Source organism: Patagioenas fasciata, chromosome 4, assembly GCF_037038585.1.
Source record: "Patagioenas fasciata isolate bPatFas1 chromosome 4, bPatFas1.hap1, whole genome shotgun sequence".
NCBI lineage: Eukaryota > Metazoa > Chordata > Aves > Columbiformes > Columbidae > Patagioenas > Patagioenas fasciata.
The window spans coordinates 38,483,137-38,509,093 of record NC_092523.1 but is presented as its reverse complement, the minus strand read 5'-3'; the positions used below and the strand labels follow the sequence as shown (position 1 = coordinate 38,509,093).

The following is a 25,957-nucleotide window of genomic DNA, read 5'->3' as shown; positions in this document are numbered from 1 at the left end:
GAAGTAAAAGGAGAAGCAAAAGTATTTCAACTTTTTTCATTTTACATATAAGGTTGCTGGAAGAAAGAGACTGATATTCTGATATTACCACCAAATGCACTATAAATCATAGGAAATACACACTTACAAAGTCTTTTCTGCTTGATCTAAAATATCACTGTCATTGCTAACTGTCACTTGTTGGTCATTTATTATTGCCTCTGCAAAACATGTTCATCCTATCTCTCTGACATATCACATTCATAGGCACAGCTCCAAGAGTCTTGTTGAAACATGGGTGCATTTCATGCTGTGCTGTTACTGACATGTGGTTGATTCTTCTTGGCTTGCATTCAAGTCAACTAGTTCAAGACGGGGAAAGAAGAAAACAAAAATACAACAAAAACCCACAAACAAAACAACAACAACAAAACGCAAGCAACCAACCAAAACAAAAAAATAACCCACACCAATATTGATTCAAATTTCTCTTCATAGTGGGACAGACTTCTCAGTTTTGTCCAATTGCAATTCATCCATATACTAAATAGAAGCTAATGTGACATTCCTTAGATTGTTAAAATCCATAACCAGAAAATTAAATATCTGAAATATTAAATTTTAAAGCATCCATTTTATGGAACTGTTTTGTCTGGCATTTTATAAATATTTTTCTTCTACAGGCATTGTAGATGGACGAAAAACTGATTTTGACAAAATTAGAAGTCTCCCTCTCTGGAGACATTCAAAACCCACCTGAACACCTTCCTGTGTAACCTCATCTAGGTGTTCCTGCTCCAGTGGGAGGATTGGACTAGATGATCTTTCGAGGTCCCTTCCAATTCCTAACATTCTTTGATTCTGTGAGATTTTGTGAAAAGCAGTTCTCACTATTATTTTCTGCTTTTTCATCTGCACATACATTTTTTTCTAAAATTTCCTTTAAATGTATATTTCAAGGTTGAAATATTCTATGTATGATTTCTATTGCTTTGTACCTCTCTAGATGCCTGTAAAAAGCTGGTTTGATTTACTCTGAATGGATATACTGGTAGCAGTGGGGGAGAAGATTGACACTGCTGTATCAGAAATATGAAAAGATTCTCTAACAATATACTCATTTTTTGAAACTTTGCTTCGTAAACAAATCCACTGGCTATCAGAACATACTCAATTTGAATAAGATGGCTTTCCATTGATGCAAGACTATGTTTTCAATGAAGATTCTATAATTTATCTTTCTGGTACTTCCTTATAAACCAACTATATATTTTAATTTCTGAATCTTCTCTATAATGTAGATGGTTTTGTACAATTTTGCTACTTCAAGTTGTTAGTGTTAGTGACTTTATATATTCTTCAGGCAAGACTGAGGGGGGTGGCGTTTCTAACACTTTGATGTACTCTGGGAATACAGCTCAGCTCTTAGTTCATTGGTGTTGTATTTAAATATGATTACAGACAAATAATCAGGTTCTAAAACTTTTTTTTTTTTTTGAGGAGTAGATATCTTTATTAAATACTGCTGCTTCGTGAGTTCTTCAGGCTGTGTTCATGACACATAACTATTCAACTCAAAGACATAAAAACTATCTTTTTGATCATGACCCACTCCCAGCTGGGAAAAGACTGCAGTATACACATTATTTACATTTTTTACATTGCCAAGATTATTTACATTCTTTACATTGCCAACACTGCAATATTTTTTCAGAAATCTTGCATGGTCTGTACTTTGGAACAAGACATTGAAGCTTAAACAAGAAAGCAGAAATAATAACCTCTCTACACAGATGTGTCCCTCCACATGAATGCTTGGCTGCCAAAAGTAAGAACACATGTTCCTAATGGGGCTCGAGAAGCCTATGAGAGAACCAAGGGGCAGGAACCTTCCTTTCTTGTTTGCTGTCTTGCCAAGCAGTGAAAGTCAATAACACGGCTTTTAATCAGCCAGGGGATTCTATAAGTGTGACTTTAAATGTTAGAGCTCTTCAGCTGAAAAAAAGTATTGAAAAAAACCACTCTGGTTTCCTAAGTCTAACCAGCCTAACTTGAATGCATGAATAAAAGGATGCAAGCAGTGAGGGGATAAATCTAGAATTTTCCCTCTTTCTTCTTTGGCAAGCATTAAGAAGACATTTACAACGGTAACTATGAATTTATAAGGCATCAATAGGAAGCTGTAGTTGATATGGAGAACAAAAAGCTCTATATGTTTCGCGTGGATTTGGGGGACAGTAACTTTAATAGCTTTGCCTATTTGCCTCGTTAGTGTCTGAAACTACTTGAAGAACTCCCTTCTTCACATTTAGGGAAACAAGAGTTTTCTCGAATGCTTTCCTTATTTTAGATTGGATTAAGAGATTCTAGACCTGTAAGTACATCTGCTGTCTTGGAGAGACTGTTCTTTACTTCTCATAAATGAAGCAGCAGTGGTATGAAGTGTTCTGCATTCCTCGGATACAGCCGCATTCAGTTAGAAGGAAGGCCTTTCTGTCTGTCAGCTCAGCTTTTTGCCACCAGAATATCCAGATATGGTATCTGATTTTCAGAAATGAGAGCTTCATTTGTACCATTCAGAAATGATGTATCTGTTCTGGGTGGGAAAGCCAGCTGAGCCTGCACTGAACTCTGTTCCTCATGTTACACAAAGAATCAAATGTCAATACAATGCAGTTTTGCTGCCTCTACAATAACTGGTCTGGTAACAGCAAGATGAAATGACAAGTTCACATCCCATACATATGTTTTTTCAAAGTATTTGCAAAGCTCCCATGGTTTTTCTTGCAAAATAAAATCTGGAAATATTTTGGAAAGTTAAATTTTAGTTTAAGCACTCAAGAAACATAGGTCAAATAGTACATAGTTATTCAGGCAGGCAAAATAATTTTCAAAGGCAGAAAAATCCCTTTCACTCATTAAAATTTAAGGTTCCTAAAAGCTAAAGATATGGAAGACATATTAGTCAATGCAACTCTGCAGAGCCTTAACATGTTTCTTTTAAAAGATAAGATACAAAGAAAAAGAAATACAATTGCCAGGGTTAAATCTTTACTGTGTAAGTAGATATTCTAAAACAAAGTGTAAATGCAGTTTTCCATGATCAAGCTAGCTGAATATAAATAAGAAGGGTATAAAATTGCAAATATACAAACAGTGTCACAGTTGACTTCAGGGCTGTCTCCCATTCTTCACTAGTCATGCTGTAGCACAATTATATATAACTGTTTATTTCATTCTCTAAAAGCATATGTTCATGTATTGAAAAACGAAGGCTAAAACCACAACCATCCCTCCTTGAATGTGACTGGCATTTTTATGCTGCTTTTATTTTACTTTTCACAGTAAATTAATTCTGAAAACGCTGCCAATGAGACTCTTCACTGTCCCTTTCACAGACTCTCGCTCAGATCTGAGGAGGCTGACTCCTCAGCAGCACCAGCATGACTTATATGCTAAGCCTCTGAATGCTCACACAGGTTGATTAATCAACTATACAATCACTAGAAAGGTTATGTTGAGCTATTTCATTTTGACCATGTAGAGCCAGAAAGCAAACTAATCATAGTGAAGGAGGGAGGTCAGGAAGGGCACATGAAAAATTTCTGCAGATGCTGGCTTTCTGTTCTTAAAAAGATGTTACTTTTCAGATTTCCAGTGAAAAATATAGCTTGCCCATACAAAGTTAAAGTTAGCTTTTTCTCCTTTAAATCTTTTGCTTGTTGTTCTTCCTCCATTTACCTAACAGGTTTGGTTGCAGACATAATAAATATGCTTATGCAAAATATTAATGAGAAGTAATTGGTGACATGGGGAAGCAGAAGGACTTCATTTTCAGACTTGATAAACTGGTATTTAGAAAGAACGTCAAATTTGATGTAAAATCATAGTCACAACTGGATTTTTACAAAGGTATTTTTGATGTGGAGCCATTTTTGTCATTTTAATTCTTCAAAACAACAAATATCCTGTGTGTACATTTCTCTTAGTATTAAGGTATTATAAAAACTCAACTGTTTAGTCTTTGACAGCTTTGGTTTTAATATTTACAAAATTACTGTCTCCAAATTTTATAAAGGAAGCTTTCTTGCAACATGCAGTATCTGCCAAACCTCTTCAATAGAATTATATCATTTTGGCAACTGTACATAACAAAATTTATTACAGAAAATTTGCATAGCAATAGAGCAATCTAGGCGTGACACACAAGGGTACTGGTTGGGTTTGATTTGCCTCTCCAACCACCTCTTTGTTGCTCTCAGAACTTATTTCTTCATATCACTGCATGATTTAAGGAACTGAATAAATTATGAACATATCACTGCTGGACTGAAATATTTTCTAATTCCAATTATTTTAATGTAAACTGTTATTTGTCCCTTAAGAATTTTAAATATGCGATAATAAAAATAAACCTAGTTAAAAAAGATCTCAAGTTTTAATTGACAATACTTCTGTATATACTGTCTTACTCTCAGACCTCTAGAGCACAGAAGTAAAAGCCAGAACAATAACCCAAAATAGCTCCAGACACTTGTATAACAGTCTTACTGATATATCATCAGAATAATACAAGGAATCAAACTGCAGATTTTTTTATTTTTCAAGGAAAAGATAAAAACTTTCACTAACTTAGAGAATAATAAGAACAATGTGTTTAACTCAAAATGATTGATGACTTATCTTAATTGTCATAATAAATAGTATACAGCCTTAATCTTAGCTGCACAACACATATCAACCCAAGATTTCTTAAAATAAAACACAAACATTAGAAATTACTTATGAGGAAAGCAAAATGCTGAAGAAAGTAATCTGATGAATCTTTAATAATAACAGTGATATTAACCACAGAACAGCTGCTTAACTCTTCATTTTTTCTAGACACATACTACAGAAATACAGTTTATACTGCAAGGGCATCAAAGGTGTGAGAGGATGCAGCATTGGTCTGCTGCAATAATATGCACAGGCACCTCTGGTAGCTGTGAAGAAAAAATAATGTTCTAAAAAATGTGCTACTCTCTATAGAATTTGAACTAGCTTAGTAGGTTCTCAGTGAATATAGATTAGACATTTCTTTCCAGAAGACGAAAGCAGTGTTGGTATAAGCAATGATTATTCTTTACTTAAAATGTTGCCAGTCTTTATACATTTATTTAAGGGCTTTAAAACAATTCTTAGTTTAAGTGCCAAAATCACACAATGACATTTGATAGGAAAAAAAAAAAAAGTTGAAAAAGCAGCATTACTGTGGAGCATGCTACATCTATGGAGGGATGGCATATTCCCCACATTCTCCAATTTCCAGTGTGTAGATTATCTGTATTCAGTTTAACCTTAAATGTCAGAATAACCAAAATACTGGTTTTCATAGACTTTAGTGTAACTGGAAAATATTCTCTATTGTCTATAATTGTTCCTAGTCTGTATTCCTGTTTAACGAATGTTGACATTTGTAGGAGGTTACAATAGGAAACCCTCTTCTGGCTATTTTTTTATATATCAGTTATTGTAAATATAGTATAACATTAAGTGTACCTTAACACCCAGATCTACCTGGCTGGTTTTAGCTGTTTATTTTTCATCAGAAAACATGATTTTTTTTAACTGATAATGTTTGCAAAAATATCCAACTCCAAAGCTACCAAGTGTTCAGGTCTCTTACCTTAGATGCAGAAAAGTCAAATACAAAAACAGTTACCTACCTGATATTGAAAAGACACCTTAAAATAATTCCAGTTCAAATAGTCAGCAGTTTTAGTATGAGAAACCTTTGTGTAAGTCCAGGTGCAAATCAGAATTTTTTGAATCTAAGGTTTCCAGGATCATAAGTGAATTGTCTCTCCAAACAAGAGATAATACCGGACTAAATCATGGGCTGCTTGCCATTTAAATATAAAACAAAATCGGATGACAGGTCCTAGCTTGTCCCAAAGAGGAACAGGCAAGACTTCTAAAATAACAGTTAAAATATTAGTAAAAAAAATATTTATTGCCCAGTAGAGCTGAAGGCTGACTATGAGTCCTGTCCCAAAAAGAAGAGAATAAGTTCTCCCATTCAACCAATGGAACTAATTACTCCTTAGCAAGAGTTGCTATGTGATTAACCTACGCAGAGAACATTTCTGACATTTCTATTCTCCTTTGCTATGATTTTTAACCACTTAACTGAAGTATCAGAAAACATTAAAGAAAAAAAAAAATCATGAGCCACTACAAATGTACAAAACATGTTGAAATTATCATAAGTACAAAAGCTTTCTTAACCACTTACCCAGGCACTGACACATCTGCCGCAAGTGGTGATTTTGAAATCCCCATAGAGATCCTTGATGGCACCAGTTGTAAAGAATCCCTCCACCATCAGCAAAATGCCATATACAAAGAATGCAGCTGCTACACCATATATCACATACTTGAAGATGTCAATCCTGTATAGGAACAGCAAAAATTATTTATCTGCATAAATATTTAAAGCTGACTCTGAAATTTTAGGGTGCGGTAAATAGACCCCCGAAGCCTCAAAGCTGCTACACTGGCATCAGCTACAGTGTTGATGTGCTATAATGACAGCTGAAACTGAGGACAGGCGTGAATTTTGGAATACAATAGTGTTGATATAAAAAACACTGGGACATTTAATTTAATAAAATGTAAAAATGGACTGGTGTAGGCAAGACAGCATAATTTGTCAGAATAATTTAAAAGTCAGTTAATTTTTCTCTAAATAAAACACCAAAGAAAAAAATAAAAGAAAAAGAAAACAAGAATCTGACACATCTCATGAGTAACACACTATATCCGGCACTTAGGTTATAGAAAGTATATTTTGTTACAATATTCAATAAATCTTTCTAAATGTACAAGTAGTTCTCAAGCTGCAATGTCATTCTGTGTTATCATCTCCTCATTATCATTTTTCCACTTATTCTGCAATAGACAAAGTATCTGACACAGAATAATAAAGTCATCAAGAGAGATCCCTAGCTTCAAACCAGAAACGTGTTATTACAAAAGTAATAAGGTCAGATCATCTTGAGTTCTTCTATAATGGGGCTTGAAAAAAAGAAATCATTTCACAGACCAAAGCTCAAGAAATGGAAGGATGGCTTACAGTGTAACATGCAGAGCCCCAGAAGGCTCAATTTATTACAAAGAAGATTTACCTGGGTTATCATGTGGTTGTCCTGCCCAGCACTGTCTAGAAGCTCAACAGCGGCTCAAGGATACTCTGCCTTCTACATGTTCTCTGCTGATCAGGATTTATGAAAATATGTTTGAAAGCATCTCTCTGCTCTGAGTGTTTACTCTAAAGTTGGAAACATTCCCCATGACCATTGCTTTGGATCAGCAGGTTTCAATGTTTCCTACTTTAGAACTTCTCTAGAAACTAGCCACAATAAGCTCCCAGTTTATCAATATGACATGGTGGGAGCTGTGCAACTCTAAAGAAAATGGATAATAGGTATGTTTAAGATGTTTGTTAAGTTCCAGTTATATTGTCCAGATCAAGATAGCAACAGCTTATAACCAAGTAGGACAAAAAATAAGCCAGAAACACATTAGGATCTGCAAGATTAATTTTGACATGCACCAAACAACTACCAAAAAAGATTAATACTTGTACTGTTATGAAAATAAATATTTAATTATAATACTTCTTTAGGATCACACTTTTCATCACCATGCCAAACACAACTCTCAATACATACTTTACATGTAAAATACAATAAAAAGCTTAAAACTCCATTGAAAGATCTTTGAATTTGGATGGTTTTCAAGAGATTCAAAGTCAGATTCAAGTTTACATTTGATATTTCAGATGTGTGACTGTGTCTATAACTTCACTGAAGTATTTTAAGCTTGAGTTAGTCTCATAAAAATGCCATTAAACTTATGACCTGACTCAGAGTGGGAGCAGTATTATAAATGAATCCTTTTGGCACATATTCCAGTATTTTTTCAGAAGGCGATAAATGAAGGGTTCTGGGAATGAGACTAGATATGTTTTTCCCTTGCATTCCAATAACAAAGCTTCCTCAGCTTTATTCTATATCAGTTTTTCTTTTATACTCAAGTGAAAACTAGGGTAAGTTGATATCTGAATGGAATAGATACATGAACTACTCAAAAGGGTGAAACAAATTTAACACTATAGACAATTGTTGGATGGTGTGAAGATGAAATTTATTTTAGTACATATAATTGCTGATTACACTGTAAAAAAATCTTACTTCTTTAATTTTATAGTAAACACTGTTTAAACAGGAAAACAGTACTTTGAGCCTATCGTCTCATTATTGATGAAAACAAATTTACAGGGAACAAACAGACATCAACTTTGTGACCTCCACCAGTGGCTGAAATGTGGGAGGTTCTGTCAGCAGCAGCTCCCCACAGACCTCTCTGAGCTCAGTGCTGTAGAAATCAAAAGCTACCATTGCCCTAAAGGGATCAAGACATTGGGGAGGTCCAGAGACTATTTCAGGCCTTTTAAAGCATCTGTGCTGAGCCTCCCACTGAGCTGCTTGTATCAAAAAGCGTACTAAAAGATTGCTGCTTTTTCCTCAGCCTTATGTGTAATAAAGGAATAACTTTCACTTAGGCCTTCCTTTCACTAGACAGGAACATGTGTAGCTATACAGTAGCCAAATATAGAAATCAACTTCTTCCTCATACACTCTCTACAGGGAGAAGTAGTAAGATCTCTACTGATCAGACTACATGAGATGAAATATCAACTTATTGCAAGGAGAAAGGATCTTGTATAACGCAGAGTAAAAATACAAACAAAATTTAAAAACAATTATTCAACTACCTCTTAAAAGTCAGATAGAATTATATTGCAATATATTTAGTGGGTGCTGTATTTGAAGAAAATATACAACTGTAACATTTCATACATCTATATTTTTTTAAGAGAGCGTTCGTATTAAATTATTCTGCAGCATCTAATAAATTTCACGTAAGTTTTGATTTTGCAATTAAATTTTAATAGATAATAAAATAAAGGACTTGTAAAATGGAGACTGCCTTTCTTTGAAATAAAATTTAGTTCTTTGTGGATGAACTCAGAGAGATTAATTGCCATCTGTGTTTCAGCAAAGTCTCTAATGTTGCAGATGGAACATGAGATCAACCAGGGACGTAGAAGGGAATGGCAGAAAGGGTGATGAATATAAGCCAATGGATGAAATGGATAAGGACAAAAATTAAGTACAAGTAGGGCTTACGCTTGTGTGGGTTGGAATGGAAAGAAAGAGGCGGGTAAGGAGTAAAGCAGAAGAGAAAAATTTATAAAGATAAACTTTGTGCTCCTGACAGGACTGGAAAGATATATATTAAGACTACAGCAACACTAAATGAGGAGAACAAAAAGAAATCTTGAATACCTATTCACTAAATGCAGGAGTCCTATGAATATTATATAATGGTATAATTAAGGTCATGAAACATTTATATTAAAAGGCAGTCAATGAAGATTGCGAAGATAAACCTGATTTTAACAAATTTGCATTTATCATCCAGTCTTCACATATTAGCCTAGGTTGCTGGGTAGAATAAGCTGGATGATTATCTAAACATAAGTTAATTGTGAAAATCATCTTGAAATTATTAAAAGGCTTTTTTTTTTAATATAATAATATAAACCATGTTTTGTGTACTGTCTTAATCTTGTAGATGCTCCACAGGTTCCAGGTCTGCTTTTCCTAATACTATGTTTAGAAATGTCAAAAACATAAATACCACTGTTTTCAATTTATGATCTAAATCAAGTTGGTATTTCAATTTTCAGTTGTTTTTCTTCTACCGGCTCATTAATTATTCCATATTAAACAGACTTCCTAATTCATTAATGTGAATCTGGATTTCATCTAACAAGATCAATATTAAAATAGCTCTAGAGAAAACACTTTCTCCCTCTGATGGAAGTTATTAATGGAAGCCATCAATGCTAACATCTCAATGAACAAGTTGTAGCTGAAAACAGATTAGACTATCCCAGCAGAGACAAGTCAGAGGTCAGTGAAATCATTCTCAGTGAGTTAGATCAATGTTGCAGATTTCCTACTGTGTATTTTCATGGTGCTTTGCAAATTCAAGAATTAAACAATAAAATAAACCAGCAAGCAATAAGATTAATTGTTGAATGATCATGTCTATGTTTAGCAGGCTGTTGTGAAAAACGTGTTATAACGAATTATTTTTTTGTTCTTGAGACTGCAGTCAACTAAACCTACAATCACTATATCCTGTTTGAAAAATATTTCACTATTCATAATTAGCTTCTGTTTATTGTGTGTAGAAGTAATAATGTTTTAGGCTTGTATAAAAAAGTTGCTTCACTGGAGTAAACCAGATGTGCTTCACCATAATAAATTGATCTACTACCCCAACAGATAAGCCAAGAAAAGCTGTTAACATTGACCCTTTATATTTTACTGTGTCCTGAAAGGAACTGCAAATTGTAGGAGCCCTGAAGCATTTACACTACTCAGTCTAACCATGGGTACACTTTCTACCCTCAGTGTTGAAGGTCAGTACCCAGCTAATGCACATCCATATATATTTTTCTACCCAAATTACTTAGTGTTGCTTTGGAACACTCTACATACTAGCTAGGGATATAGTTCTTGAATTTCGTCAGTAGGGGAATGCATTGCAGACTTTTATCTGCAATTAGCAGCAGCAAAAGAATACATCACTTTTCACTGTGACACATGATTCTCATGCTCTCCAGAAAAAATTCTTATTCAAATAGAGTATGTGTACGCTTCAGCCTGGACAAGCTATAAAACACTAACATTACAGAGATTTTGGTTGACCTAGCCCATCAGTGTACTAGTTATTACTGTGGAACTAGTTTTCCAGCATTTATAATTCTGCTTCACATTCCTCTTCCCGAATTTATAACATAACTTCACCAACATTGAGTCAGCTGTTCGGAGCCAGCGCAGCGAGAGCCAGAGCCGGCGAGGTTCAGTCGACTACGAGGTTTAGCCGAGATTAGAAAGCCCAGAGGGAAACGTACACGGAGAGCGTGACTCCCGGCGGTCCTGATCCCCCCGCAGCCCCGGTAGCCATTGCGAGAGAGCGGCTGACGTGGCGGGGGGCGTTCCCACGGTGACGGCGACCACACCTCCTCCCCTTGCCTTGAAAAAACCTTTGGGAGGGCAGCGAGTCGCTGCCCACCAGGTGCAGAGAGGAGCAACTAGCTAGCGCAGCGGGTGTGGCAGCTAGCGCAGCGGGGTGCAGAGAGCACTTGTTGTTTGTCATTCCCACCGACTTATTGCCAGCGTCCGAGACCGCTGATGACCATGGTCGCCTCCAGAAGGAGAGCATGTCTCAAAAAGACTGTGGCAACGCAGACTGAGGTTCTGTCCCAAACGGTGGCTGTTCAGGTCTCCGGCTGCAAGGAGTGCCAGAGCCTGCTGCTGCCGGAGGAGGGAGGCCAGCACTCTACTTGTGTGAGGTGTGAGCAGGTGCAAGATCTGCTCAACATGGTTGTGAAGCTTAAGGAGGAGGTTGAGACGCTGAGGTCCATCAGGGAGTGCGAAAGGGAGATCGACTGGTGGAGTAACACCCTTACGTGCCGGTCGGAAAGGCCCCAGGGAGGTACCCCCGAAAAGGAGATGGACCTCCTGCCCTCCTGGACAGAGGCGGAGGTCCTGAGACAGCCCCACCCTTGTCGCTGTCGGGCAGAGGTAAATGACCTAAAAGAAGATGAGGGTTGGAAGCTTATTCCAGTTCGGCATCACGGGCAGCCCCCCTCCCTGCCTGATTTGCCTCCCCAGGTGCCCCTCCGTAATAGGTTTGAGGCCCTGGATCTTGAAGAAGAGGTAGGTGAGGAGGTGGTGCCAAGCCTGCCTACAAGATCACGTAGGAAGAGGCGGTTGACTACACAACTGAAGACTACCTCTGATAAGAAAGATAGAAGGGTGATTGTAATAGGAAATTCCGTTCTGAAAGGAACAGAGGGCCCAATATGCAGGGTTGACCCTCATCTTAGGGAAGTCTGTAGTCTACCTGGAGCCCGGATCAAGGATATTGCTAGAGAGCTCCCCAGACTGGTGCACCCGACAGACTACTACCCACTGCTGGTCTTCCAGACAGATGGGGAGGAAGTTGCTTCCCGTAGTCTGAGGGGAATGAAGAATGACTTCAAGGTCTTGGGAAGGATGGTGAAAGATTCAGGGGCTCAAGTGATCTTCTCTTCACTCCTTCCCTCTTGAAGTGACGATGTGGGGTGGAATGGGAAAATTCAGTCTCTAAATGGTTGGCTCCAAGACTGGTGCTACAGGCAGGGCTTTGGTTTTTTTGATAATGGCTGGTTTTATAAGACTCCAGTCCGGACAGTGTTACGCAGGAAAGGCTTATCTCGCAGAGGCAAAAGGATGCTGGGGCAGGAATTAGCTGGGCTCATTTGGAGAGCTTTAAACTAGGCTCGAAGGGGGATGGGGTTGTAGTTGGGCTTGCCCCAGTGGGGCAGCATTCTAAAACAGATGAGGACCGGGTGGCCTCCTGTGCCCCTAGGGAGAAATTGGTGTGCTCTGCTCGCTCCCTGAAATGCCTGTACACCAATGCGCGCAGCATGGGGAATAAGCAGGAGGAGTTAGAATCCTATGTTCGGTCGGGAGATTATGATCTGGTGGCAATTACAGAAACGTGGTGGGACAGTTCACATGACTGGAATGTGGTCATGGATGGCTACGCCCTTTCCAGGAAAGACAGGCCAGCCAGGCGTGGTGGTGGAGTTGCTCTCTATGTGAGAGAGCAACTGCAATGTACTAAATTCTGCCCAGGAGCGGATGAGGAACGAGTTGAGAGTGTATGGGTCAGGATCAAGGGACAGGCTGGCAGGGGTGATACTGTTGTAGGTGTCTATTACAGGCCACCAGATCAGGCTGAGGAAGTTGATGAGGCCTTCTATGCGCAGCTGAGAGTGGCCTCACAGTCACAGGCCCTGGTTGTTGTGGGTGATTTTAACTTCCCTGATGTTTGCTGGAAGGACCATTCAGCCAGCCAGCCACAGTCCAGGAGGTTCCTCCAGTGCATTGATGATAACTTCCTCATGCAGATGGTGGAGGAGCCCACCAGGAGAGGTGCACTGCTGGATCTCATCCTCACTAACAAAGAGGGTCCGGTCGAAGCAGTAAAGGTTGAGGGCTGCCTGGGTTGCAGTGACCACGAGATGGTGGAATTCAGCATCTCATGTGGCAGGAACAGAATAGCAAGTAGAATTGCAACCCTGGACTTTGGCAGGGCTAATTTCGGCCTTTTCAAGCAATTGCTGGGGGAAATCCCATGGGCAAGACTGCTTGAAGGAAAAGGGGCCCAAGAGAACTGGATTGCATTCAGAGATTGCTTCTTCCATGCTCAGGATCAGAGCATCCCCACACGTAGGAAGTCGAGGAAGGGAGCCAGAAGGCCTGCGTGGTTGAATAGGGATCTGTTGGGTATGCTCAAGCAGAAGAGGCGAGTTTACAGGTCATGGAAGCAGGGACTGGCCACTTGGGAGGAATATAAGGCTGCTGTTAGAGGATGCAGGAAGGCAGCTAGGGTAGCCAAGGCCTCCTTAGAATTACAGCTGGCGAGAGGGGTCAAGGACAGCAAGAAGAACTTTTTCAAATACATAGCAGATAAAACTAATACCAGAGGCAATGTAGGCCCACTGATGAATGAGGTGGGTGCCCTGGTGGCAGAAGACACAGAGAAGGCAGAATTGCTGAATGCCTTCTTTGTCTCTGTCTACTCCGCTGGAGGCTGTCCTGGGGAACCCTGTACCCCTGAGACCCCGGATGAAGCCAGGTTAATGGAGGAGTTTGCTTTAGTCGATGAGGACTGGGTTAGGGAACAATTAAATAGTCTGGACGTCCATAAATCCATGGGTCCAGATGGGATGCATCCGCGGGTGCTGAGGGAGCTGGCTGAAGTCATTGCTAGACCGCTATCCATCATTTTTGCCAAGTCTTGGGAAACGGGAGAGGTGCCCGAGGATTGGAGGAAAGCAAATGTCACTCCAGTCTTTAGAAAGGGCAAGAAGGAGGACCCGGGTAATTATAGACCGGTCAGCCTCACCTCTGTCCCTGGGAAAGTAATGGAACAGCTTATCCTTGGTGTCATCTCAAGGCACATCAGGGATAAGAGGGTCATTAGGGGCAGTCAGCATGGCTTTACCAAGGGTAAGTCATGCTTGACCAACCTCATAGCCTTTTATGAGAATGTAACAAGGTGGATGGATGATGGCAGAGCGGTGGATGTGGTCTACCTTGACTTCAGTAAAGCCTTTGACACAGTCCCTCACAGCATCCTCACAGCTAAATTGAGGAGGTGTGGTCTAGACAATAGAATAGTGAGGTGGGTTGCAAACTGGCTTAAGAGAGAAGCCAGAGAGTGGTGGTCAATGGTGCGGAGTCCAGTTGGAGGCCAGTATCTAGTGGAGTGCCTCAGGGGTCAGTACTGGGGCCAATATTATTCAATATATTCATTAACGATCTGGATGAGGGAGTTGAGTGTATTATCAGCAAGTTTGCTGATGACACTAAGCTGGGAGGAGTGGCTGACACGCCAGAAGGCTGTGCTGCCATCCAGCGGGACCTGAACAGGCTGGAGAGTTGGGCGGGGGATAACCTGATGGAATTTAACAAGGGAAAGTGTAGAGTCCTGCATCTGGGCAGGAACAATCCCAAGTTCCAGTATAGGTTGGGGAATGACCTATTAGAGAGCAGTGTAGGGGAAAGGGACCTGGGGGTCCTGGTGGACAACAGGATGACCATGAGCCAGCACTGTGCCCTTGTGGCCAGGAAGGCTAATGGCATCCTTGGGTGTATTACAAGGGGGGTGGTCAGTAGATCGAGAGAGGTCCTCCTTCCCCTCTACTCCGCCCTGGTGAGACCCCATCTGGAATATTGTGTCCAGTTCTGGGCCCCTCAGTTCAAGAAGGACAGGGAACTGCTGGAGAGGGTCCAGCGTAGGGCAACCAAGATGATTAAGGGAGTGGAGCATCTTCCTTATGAAGAAAGGCTGAGGGAGCTGGGACTCTTTAGTTTGGAGAAGAGGAGACTGAGGGGTGACCTTATTAATGTTTATAAATATATAAAGGGTGAGTGCCACGAGGATGGAGTCAGGCTCTTCTCAGTGGCAAGCAATGATAGGACAAGGGGCAATGGGATCAAGCTGGAACACAAGAGGTTCCACTTAAATTTGAGAAAGAACTTCTTCTCAGTGAGGGTAACAGAGCACTGGAACAGGCTGCCCAGGGAGGTTGTGGAGTCTCCTTCCCTGGAGACATTCAAAGCCCACCTGGACACATTCCTTTGCGACCTCACCTAGGTGTTCCTGCTCCAGCAGGGGGATTGGACTAGATGATCTTTTGAGGTCCCTTCCAATCCCAAACATACTGTGATACTGTGAACATAGGTAATGACATTCAGATACTACAGGTACAGAATATCCTATAACTGCCAACAAACTGTACCTATACGCTCTGAGTGCAAGTAGATTCAGGTAATTATACCTATTTCCAAGATAAAAGAACATAATAAGGAAAATAAAATACCAAAGCTATCAAAGTACTTACAAGGAGGTTAGATTATCATAGTACAATTCCTAATTAAAGATTACCTTCTTGTTCTTCTTGTTATAGCTGGTATAGACAATTTAGAAAGATGAGAAATTCATGTAATCATTACTTTTGGGCTAAGTCAGTTCTACTGTGTTTTCAGGGGTTTTTTTGTTTGTTTGGTTGGGTTTTTTTACTTATTTATTTTGTTCAATCACGAAGAACTTTGAATAGTTGACATTCACATCTCAAATACACAATAATGTCTATTATTCCATAAAACAGTAATGCTGGCCTTCGTGCTGATCTTCTTGCCCCCTGAGGGACTCATCCTAAGAGGATATTAAGAGACTGAGATAGCAGCCTGCGTCCTCAAGCAATCTGAAGCTTGTAGCAGCAGTTTTGCAAATGTACTTTTCGAAGACAAACAAGATATAAGCAGATGTTTGCAAGCAAGAACATTTCTTTAGGGTATGCAGAAGCTATGCCCCACAGAAGATTTTAAAAGAGGTGCTCAGGCTCTCCTGCAAACCATCCGGGAACAATTCATTGGTGTAAATTAATGACATTATTCACTTAAGCAGTTTGAGCAAAGAAGAGAGTTGGTATCAAGAAGCATAAAGGACTTGTTAACAAAGGGAGGAGACAAGCAAAGGCAAACTTCAAAAGGCAAAAATTACCAGCAGGGAGAAAGAAGTATTTATTAATAATCATGTGCTACTTGCAAAGTAAGACTAAAAAACTCCAGGTGACAACATAAATGAGGTAAAAGCAACAGAAATATCCTCACTGTGGAGAAGTGAAAGATGAAACCAGTAAGAAAATGTCAGCATAGGTCCATGAGGGATTTTTCTGGGATTAGGTTAATACAGAGTCTGTACTTTTAAATTTCACGTGGAAATAAAACAAAATTGGAGTACAGAATGCTCAATTAAAGTTTGCCAGGAAATGATAAAAGAAGAAAGGATTAACAGTAGACAAAGGATAAGAGCAACAAACATCTAAATGTATTTTTCTTTTATTAAAGTAGAAATAAAACATAACAAAAGCAAAACAGAAACTCCTGATTCTGTATGTCTGGAAGAAATTTTGTACACAATCATACAAGCCATTTGCACTAACTAAAGCCAAATTTAGGATTATATGAAGAAGAGATCATCATACTATAATATGCAATTTACACTCACATTCTGTAAGGACAAGATTTTATTATTCTACTCTGAACAGAAGATTATGTGTCATAAGATCCCATTGATTTTAAGAGATTAATTTGTTGTGTACAACTGTCTGCAGGTATGCAGAATACAACCCTAAATCATCATCCTCTGAAAGTTTGATGTTTGCTTCCTTGGAATAGTAGAGTTGAGCTGAGTTTTCAAGGAACACTTCCAAAGCAGTAGAGAATTGCAAGGTAATGGAAGAGGAGCAATAGCAGTGAAAACCATTTTTCTGCCCTATGAATCTTGCAACTGCCTTGCAACAGGAAAGGACACAGCATAAGAATTTAAATAATCATTAAATATTTGAGTCTAAACCACAAAACTGGTGCATCTATCAAATGATACCAGATCTAAAATGTTGTCTTCTGCATTTAATCTTTAATATGTTATGTTTGCCCAGTGTTAATTTTCATCTGTGACTGAGGCATTTCAGTGAAATAGAAACTGTTCTCCCTAAGTCAATGACATTTAAAAAAAAAAAAAAAAAAGCAACAAACAAACATCCTTCAATGACTTAATGTTCTCTCTGGTGGTTCTTGTCAAATTATAATATACAAACAAACAAGACACATGGGCCAAAGTTAGGCCTTCCTTGAAGAGAAAAAGTCATTCTTCTACACAGAGTCAGAATCCAGGTACAAGAGCTCAGAGTGCTATCAGTGGAAACTCACATTAGCCTAGTTAGAAGTCTTTTTAGCACTGAGCTCCATGAACAAACCTTTAACCCTACAGCAGCAGGTATTATAGGTACACCCCATTAGCGTTTTTCCTCAGGAGTGGATTTTTATTTTAAGCAAGTGCTGCATCTGTCCCTACTTATTGAGATATGGTTTGCATCATGGTTTTCAGAGTGCACAACATGGATTCCTTTCCAATTAAGCTAAATGGGAAGTATGCTCCAGGAGTGCTCCTACTGCACTCCAGCCACTAATGGGTGTTCAGTCCATTGTATCAGGTAACACTGAGTCCAGAATAAATCCCTCTAATAAATACTGTATGAACAGCAAGTTATTAGCACCAAGTATTTAGGTCTACCAATCACTTTCTATTGTGTTAGCACTGCTTTCGAATGTCTATATAGTCCTATGACTCTTCTGCTTAACTCTGGACTGCATCTTTAGAGCTCACATCTCAAAAACATCAAGAGACCAGAGTCTCTGAAGAAGGTTTGAATAAGGCAGTTCTCAGCCCACTGTTGTCTGTTTTTCATAGTGCGAGATTATCAGCCTATGCAGTAGACACAGTAGACACAGAGTATTGCATATCGAACTACAAGTTCTACATTACTTAGGTGATATGAGATTAATTGGTAGAGATTCGCTGTCACAGAAGAAACTACGCTTCCCATGTACCAAAGTAATAATATTCAGGGATTTTAAGCATAGTTTCCAAGCATTGCATTTGTAAAATATTTTGCAATAAAATATTTTTGCTTATATTTACAACTTTTCTTCAGATACGTAACTTTTTTTTTTCAGATATTTTAGCGGTATCAAATTGACCTAATGCAACAATAAAGTCTATTATCTAAGATTAAACATACTTCTAAGAAGGCATATTTTAAAAATTATTAGCTTTATATAAATCTATGATTTTATATAAAGCTAATAATTTTATATTTTATATTTTATTTTACAGATATTAAGCTAAAAATTCCTTAGATTACACTCCCTAGATAATATATTCATTTGTTATGTAACGAAAAAGTGAACTATTGTTTAAATAACTACTTGGATATTATTACATAAACAGGAGCATGAAAACAAAAAGGTAGTATACATCTCAAACTAATGATCATACAAGCCTGAACTTCAACCACAGGCAGTCATCCTGCTAGTTTGGTGTATGCCAACTGTGTACATCTACATTTCTTTCCTATCTCTTCTTCCCATTCATAGGCTCAGATAGCTGAACTGGTGCCCAGAACCAGTGGGGTCATCTCCAAATATTAGTGTAACATTATTGATTATAACAATAGTATTTTTAGTGCTACCAATATTTAACTTGTGGTAGCTTCAAAGACAACAAAAAAAAAAGAACAGTAGAAGATCAGAATAACATCCATTTATCTACCGCTCAAAACGTTGGTTTAAAACGCTAAGAGGGGGGATATAAAAGCTTCTAAACATGTTTTTTTTTTGTTTTTTCTGCAAACGGTTGCACATACATGCATGCATTACTAAATTATATCCTTTTAATTAAAAAAATGACTATACACTGACTAACAGAAAGGTTATCAACAAGTGTCAAGCTTGTACACAACAGCATCTGAAACACAGGCTTCCACATTTCGAAAGGAAGAAGGTGGCTCCAGTAGAGTGTTTGTGGCACTTCCGGCAGAGAAGATCGTGACAACAGATTTACAGATTGTAAATTCATTTAGTTTACTGTTTGGTTTCACACCTTTAAAAGGAAGCAAATTTGCAATGACCTGAATTAGCTCTGACTATAGTAATTTTTGTCAGATCTCTTTGAATCACAAGGAATTAAAATAACTACACTATGCACACTCAAGGAATCCACATCTCAAAGAACATATTATGACTTGTGTAACTTAAATCCCCAAAAAGGCATTTCATCACCTGGGGTTGTGGGAAAAGCAGCTACAATTAGAGTCGTAATAATGTTGACAGTAAAGTAGTCTGGGACTACGGAGAATGAAGTTTCAAAAGCGTTATTCAAAAAGCAATAGCAATTAGTTCCAATGAAAAGGTCACTCACTGATAATTCTGAATGTTTTTATAAACATTTACAAAATATTTATATTTATAAACAAGTATTTAGAAATGACTATGTAAAGAGTGAAGAGTCTACCTCATTCAGCTTTGTGATTTTTGAAGATATGCTCTCTCCATAAGGAATACCTGTCTGTACAGTATGTCTTGTCATGAATTTGGATACATTTGATTTATTTTAGTTTTCAAGAGTTTAGAGTATCTGTTTTACCTGCATCACCCTGAAGAAAATCAAGTCAGGTTGTAACCCAGTACTTTGAAACAAAATCCTTTTTAAAAAAATCATTCTTCTCAGAAACTATTGGTTTTAGGACCATGTTACAGGCCAAATTTGGGGTTGTTTTTTTCCCCCTCAAAACAAGCAAGTGAAAGAGCATTCTTTACTGTAAAACTGTGTTATAAAAGCACTGTCTCTACCCAATCCAGAATATCCCCATGACAACTCAAATACCTCAGAATTATTGACTATATGCATTCCATATTTTAATTTGAAATAAAATAATACATTTGAGAAAATTGATTTAACTGTCTGGCATAGAAGGAATCTTAAAACCAGACACAAACTTGCTCTTCTTTTTTAAAATCATAAATAATTAGTACTTTTTAGTATTTCCAAAGGATATATGAACGGCAGTTGATGTATATTATTTGAACTCAGATAGAAGTCCAGGGAGCTGGAATCAGCGATCATGGTTCAGGGCCAGCAATTCAGACCTCCTCTTCTACTCCATGGGGCTGCTGCTCTTGGCTGAACCCCCAAAGGCATAGCCCCCCAGGGGGACTTCGAGGTGTATTGCAGGTTCATAATTAATTCATCTCTCCCTAGGCACTAGGATACCACAAGGGATGACAGGTCCCCATGAGCCACCTAGGACACATCCCAGCACCCCAGCCAGGGAGCAGGGCAGCCAGGGCAGTCCTAGGCCCATGGCCAGGTGAGTCTGTGGTAAGGGACTGAGAGCCCCAAGCTGGGCTGAAATTGGATCCTGGACCATAGGCAAGTTGAGGGGAAGCCAAGCAGGGCTGTTGATGCTCTCAGAGACATTGATATGTACATTTCTTAATGGCTTTGTTGGATTTAGATACTTGGGCTTTTGTTTTAGGTACTTAAAGAGTGTTTCAGATCTTGTTTATGCCCTACTCTCTCTACAGGAGTCTGCTGGTTCTTTTTACTTCCAATGGGTTGCTGTATTGACAAAGATAAAAGGTACAGGTTGGCTTGTGAGTTGTGTTATTTCAGTTCAGAACAAACATAGAAGTGGGAACAGTTTAAAAAGCCCTTATTGCTTAGCACCCACATAAGTTGCTCTCAGATTGGGACTGATTTTTATTCTGAATGACATTTGAAATCCACTGTGCTAATAAAAATATAGACAGAAACAATAAGTGTGATTAAACAGCATCTGACACACTTCACTCCACTGTAGCACCTGCCTAGCACATTTTTCACAGAAGAACAGACTTCAGGTCAGCCTGAGACACTTCACAGCACTAGAAGCATAAAGAGCCAAAATGTCATAAATAAAGAAGTATAATTTAGTAGGACACACTTTTTGTTTGGTTGGTTTGGGTGTTGGTTGGTTTTTGGTTGGTTGGTTTGTTGATTTGGTTTTGTGTGGTTTGGGGGTTTTTGTTTGTTTTGTTGGTTTGGTTTGGTTTTGTTTGTTTGTTTTTCATTCTTATTATTTCTAATCAGAACAACAACAAACTAGGTTTTAGTTCCATTTCAATATGTATAGTTTTAAGAATATAGCCACTGTACTGTTTGTTTCTACTTGCATATTGTTTTCTTTCTGCTTTTTGGCCTTTCAAAGCAATGTAATTACCACAGGGCTTTTGTGCCATACACTATTAATCAATAGTTGTAACAAAATATTAAGCATTTCTTCTCCCTAAAAAATTATTTTAAAAAGCACATAGAGAATTAGCATATGCACATTTCTTTGAGACTCATACAGTTTATCCAGTTAAAAGCAATGGCTTATCTGCTTTTAGTCATGATATTTACTCCTCCTACCTTTAAGACATAACTTTAGAGACATCTTTCACAACTGAATAAACTGAAATTTTTACTCCAGCAGGTCTGCCAAAGAGAGAATTTAGTCTAGTGTATCTTTAAGCAAAGAAAAAGCCCAAACAAATAAAAAAGCTACTAGCTGAGCCAAACAATTAAATGCCAAGGAAAAAAAAAAATCACCTCTACAGTTCCTTAATCATTTTCAGTGCATTATATGGATTTGAACTATGTCTCCTGACTGATATTTTCACTGAAGTATTTGACAGAGGGAAGCTGGAAAACTTACTATGAAGAGAAACCATCGATTTGTGGCTGTTCTGTGCTAATGGTTTCCTGGGGACTAATAAAATAAGTTAGAGCCTAATAAAATGACTGATCTTTCATTCAGGATAGCAATGAACCTTAGCCGCCAAGTCAAGTCAGATCCATTATTCTAAATGACAAGGCAAAAAGGCCATGCAGAAGTCACATATTTCCCACCAACCCAATCTATTATTAATATGATTATAAAAGAACATCTAAATTCTTTGGTCCTAAGAAGAAATTTGGATATGGCATAGCAGTGACACACTTATTTGGTACATAATGCCTTCTGGCTACTAATTCCACAAACAATACAGCTAACACTCACAAAGAAGCTTTGGAAATCATGTTGATAATATGGCACTACACAAGTTGAGAGTTTTAAGATTCTGTTTCTAGCTATCATGACAACAGTGGTACCAAGTCAGATAAAATATATATCTTGTCTGTTTTCCTGTCTCAAACAATGAACAGCTCTTAATCACCCTCTCTCTCAATTAAAGAGTCCTACTATACTAATTTTTTATCCACATAGCCTCTGTTCTATGACTCTATTCATCCTTTTTTGCCTCCTTTAGGGCACCAATATTGCACATAGTATTAATGATATGGATGAAAGATGGCATACTCCTCTGATTCTTTATTATTTTCCCAGTAGTTCCTGGTACTTGATTTACTTTTTGACCACTGCTAAGCAATAAGCTGCTATTATCATGGAACCATCCATCATACGGTGTCCCTGTTTTGACAGATGATTAAATCACTTAACTTCTCCAACAAACATTCATGAAAGAAAAGGCTTATGAATTTGAGGATAGGATTCTTCAGCTTTAGTTATTACCATTAACAGCCAGATAAGACCTTGGTTTTCAAATATCTGAGAAAATCATGTTTTAAATGGACATTGTTAAAGAGATTAGAAAATATGTCATTTAATTTCAGGTTACAGTAAACTGCTTTATTAAATGTACTTAATTTACTAAAAGGAAGGAAATGTTCAACAAAATGAAGGCCTTCCAGAAATAGGTTTTCAGGAGTAGCAAAGCATGAAACCTTCAAAACAGACGAATTGTAGAAAAAACAGAGGCAAGAGGGTTTTGATATTTCAAGTCTCAGAGTTCTACACAACTCTCCAGTTACTTCTTTATTGTGTTTATTCCCAGAACAAATAATTCACATGTTACATGCTCCTCCTTTATCTCTTTGGAGTGTAGAGTTTCTGTTGAATTTTATGGGGGTTTTGTTTGGTTTTGGTTTGGAGTTTTTTTACATCTTTCAGCAAATAAATTGTCACAGGATAAAAAGGGTAAAACAAAGGATGTATGGAACAGATTCATTAATATTATGTGAAGTAACGTTAGTAGTAAATTAAACTATAACTATGGGATACTAAGTAGTATTACAAATTGCTGTAAATATTAAAATTTAAGCTCTGTCAAAATTTCATCTGCTGACTTTATGCAAATCATTCTTTCTAGGATTCTCATTACAACACATTTTCTTGAGTCAAATTTATATTCCCTGTGGAATTTTTCAGCAGTTTTAAAAGGAAACAATCAAAAGAAGCTATCAACTTACATGGTAAAGACATCAATAACATCTCCTGCAGCTCTTGTCATCTCAAAGTAGGTTTGCAGAATGTTGACAGTTCCTGAAAGTGCTTCATGTCCACAACCACAAAACAGTGCAACTCCAGCGTACAGCAGGATGGTAGCAATCAAAGATGCATAGGGAATACCTCCCAGACATTTGATGCAACACTCAAAGCACCCTACAAGAAAACAGTATGTGTTAATACATTGTATGAAGAAAGCAATAAAGATTTTATGCTCAAGAAACACTTTTGAAAACTGAAGACTGCAGGCCAAGGAGAGATTAGGTTACATATAACAACTCATAATGTCAGATCTGTGAAAGGATATAGGCTAATTCAACTTCAGACTTCTCTCGGTTTCCACTTGACCTATTAAACGTAGACATGTCATCTGATTAACATGAGATGTTAAACAATTAATTCCTTGTGCAGCTTAATGTTTTTATTCAGAACAGGTTACAATATCAATCCCAGGTTATACCTATATTCATAATTCCTGTTGCTCACCTATTGGTTACTGAGGAGGATCCTCAGTAACAGAAAAACCACAAAAAGATTATATCCATTTCAATTCCTTCAACCACCATAGGTTTATTGCATTTTTTCATCTGTACAGGGCTGACAACAGAATTGCTTCTGCCTGTGACACCAATTCTTTGTGCATCACTCAAATACCTCGCAAGAATTAATGAAGATATCCACCAAAAAGGCACAAAATTAGACAAAAAGTAGAAGTTGAATTTTACCCTGTGCAATGTTTCTTAAGTGAAGGGAATTACTGTGTAGTTATACAATGACAACCTTTTGTCCAGCCATTACAGTTTCTAAACCAATGCCCAGTTTTGCAACACACCCTTTCCCCAGAAAGGGTGCTCGAGTTTCCAGCACTGTCTAGCCTAGTTTGTCAAGTAGTTTCATGAATGCAGCATCTCTGAGTCTCCCAAATCTCACCGCTCCCATGATGACTTTTACACCCTGTAGGGGCCTTCCTATTGCCTTCTGGAAGGACAGAGAGGCCAGAACCATTGGCTGAGGGAAGACAAACATGCATTGTCTCAGTAGCAAGAAGTTTTATTTTCTCCTAAGCATTACCAGTTTATGAAAGAAAGGTCTATACATTTTGAATGCTCATACAGATAATAGCCAATTAAAAATTACTCATAAGATGTTCAGCAGGTGTAAGTCAATATATTTTAACATGCTCCAAAAGTTTTAGGCTACGCTAAATCACAGGAACACCAGAGATATATTAAAAGAAAAAAATATAGGCACAAAAAAGCCATTCTTTAAAGAAAGTATGTCTACTTTTCTTAAAGTCCATGTAGACTCTAGATGTAATTTCCTCTTTTGTCCTTTAAGTTAGTAAATTCTTGCTTCCTTTAGCCTGGAAAACCAAAGCAGTAATTTCCTCTGTCTATTCAAACATTCATTTGTCGCTTTTAATGAACAAATATCAATCTGTCTGATATATATATATGTTTAGCAGTTATTTATATACAAGATTCTCTGAAGAGAACAGTTTAAGCCATTTCCAAATATACATATATTTTAGTTAAATACAAACCTCTATTGATATTTTGTACATATAGGTCCTACAAAAATCAGTATTTAAAATGCTGGATACTTGCTGCAACAAAAATAAATTACTATACTACACAGGTACAAGACAAACAGGTTTCAAAAATTGGGGTAATTCCCAGCTATGTATACTGGTCGTATAAAAATAGAAAGATAAGGCTTGAGACTACTTTTGTTTAAGGGTAAATTACTATATTACAGCCACCTGTAAAATACCAAATGAATGTAACACCTTCTACCCTTTCAACGCTTTGGTAACATCATTTTTTTTTTCCCCTCTCTGAGCCCATACAACACTGGTTGAAGGATATATCCTTCTTGCAATTCATGTCATCTTACTACATGGACAGTAGGTAGCTTTCCTATTCAGCAGCACAGGGCTTCGAATGTCCAGTGATCACTTTGTGTCTTTCTTCAGTGGCTGTTAGGGTATGGGGTTTATACTCAGAAAGTCTGCGGCCTTTCCAGCTGTGGGAGGTCTGAGGAACAGACTAGGAAAACATACAAATGCTTTTGGAGTAACTAATTCTGCATGCAGATAAATACAAGAAATCTCTCAAAATTCCTTCAGTCCTGTTTTCTAAAACTACCCTTAACAATAACTGTGGTTATTTCCTCAGTGTTTAAAAGCCTACAGAAATGCTAGAAAAGGATCCTTCACTGGCTAATACACTGTATCAAAGGCATAAAAATAAGAAATATGTATTGCAAATATATACACTGAACAAGGACTACAGGGAAATACATAGTTGCATGATCTCAGAGTTTATCACAAAATGCCCATCACCATTTTCAGCATGGAATAATAGCAGAAAAAGGCCCAGAACACTAGTAACACTCTACACCTGGCAGCATTATATGAAAAGTTAAAAAGAGGGGAGAAGACAAGAGTAGAGTAATAATGGGAGTGATGTATGAGAGCCTGTAAAGTGAAAGATGAAGAAACAAGGAAGAACTAAATATTTA

General features: G+C 38.0%; 1 protein-coding gene across 1 annotated transcript in view; it reads right to left on the bottom strand.

Annotated features, from left to right (window-relative positions):
- GPM6A (glycoprotein M6A) overlaps positions 1 to 25,957 on the bottom strand; it is a 113,287-nt gene that overhangs the window by 18,545 nt on the left and 68,785 nt on the right. The window contains exons 2-3 of the mRNA XM_065837630.2: positions 23,398 to 23,590; positions 6,257 to 6,413 (exon numbers count right to left, since the gene is read on the bottom strand). Coding sequence (XP_065693702.1) covers positions 6,257 to 6,413; positions 23,398 to 23,590 — 350 coding nt within the window. The remainder of the gene's footprint in view (positions 1 to 6,256; positions 6,414 to 23,397; positions 23,591 to 25,957) is intronic.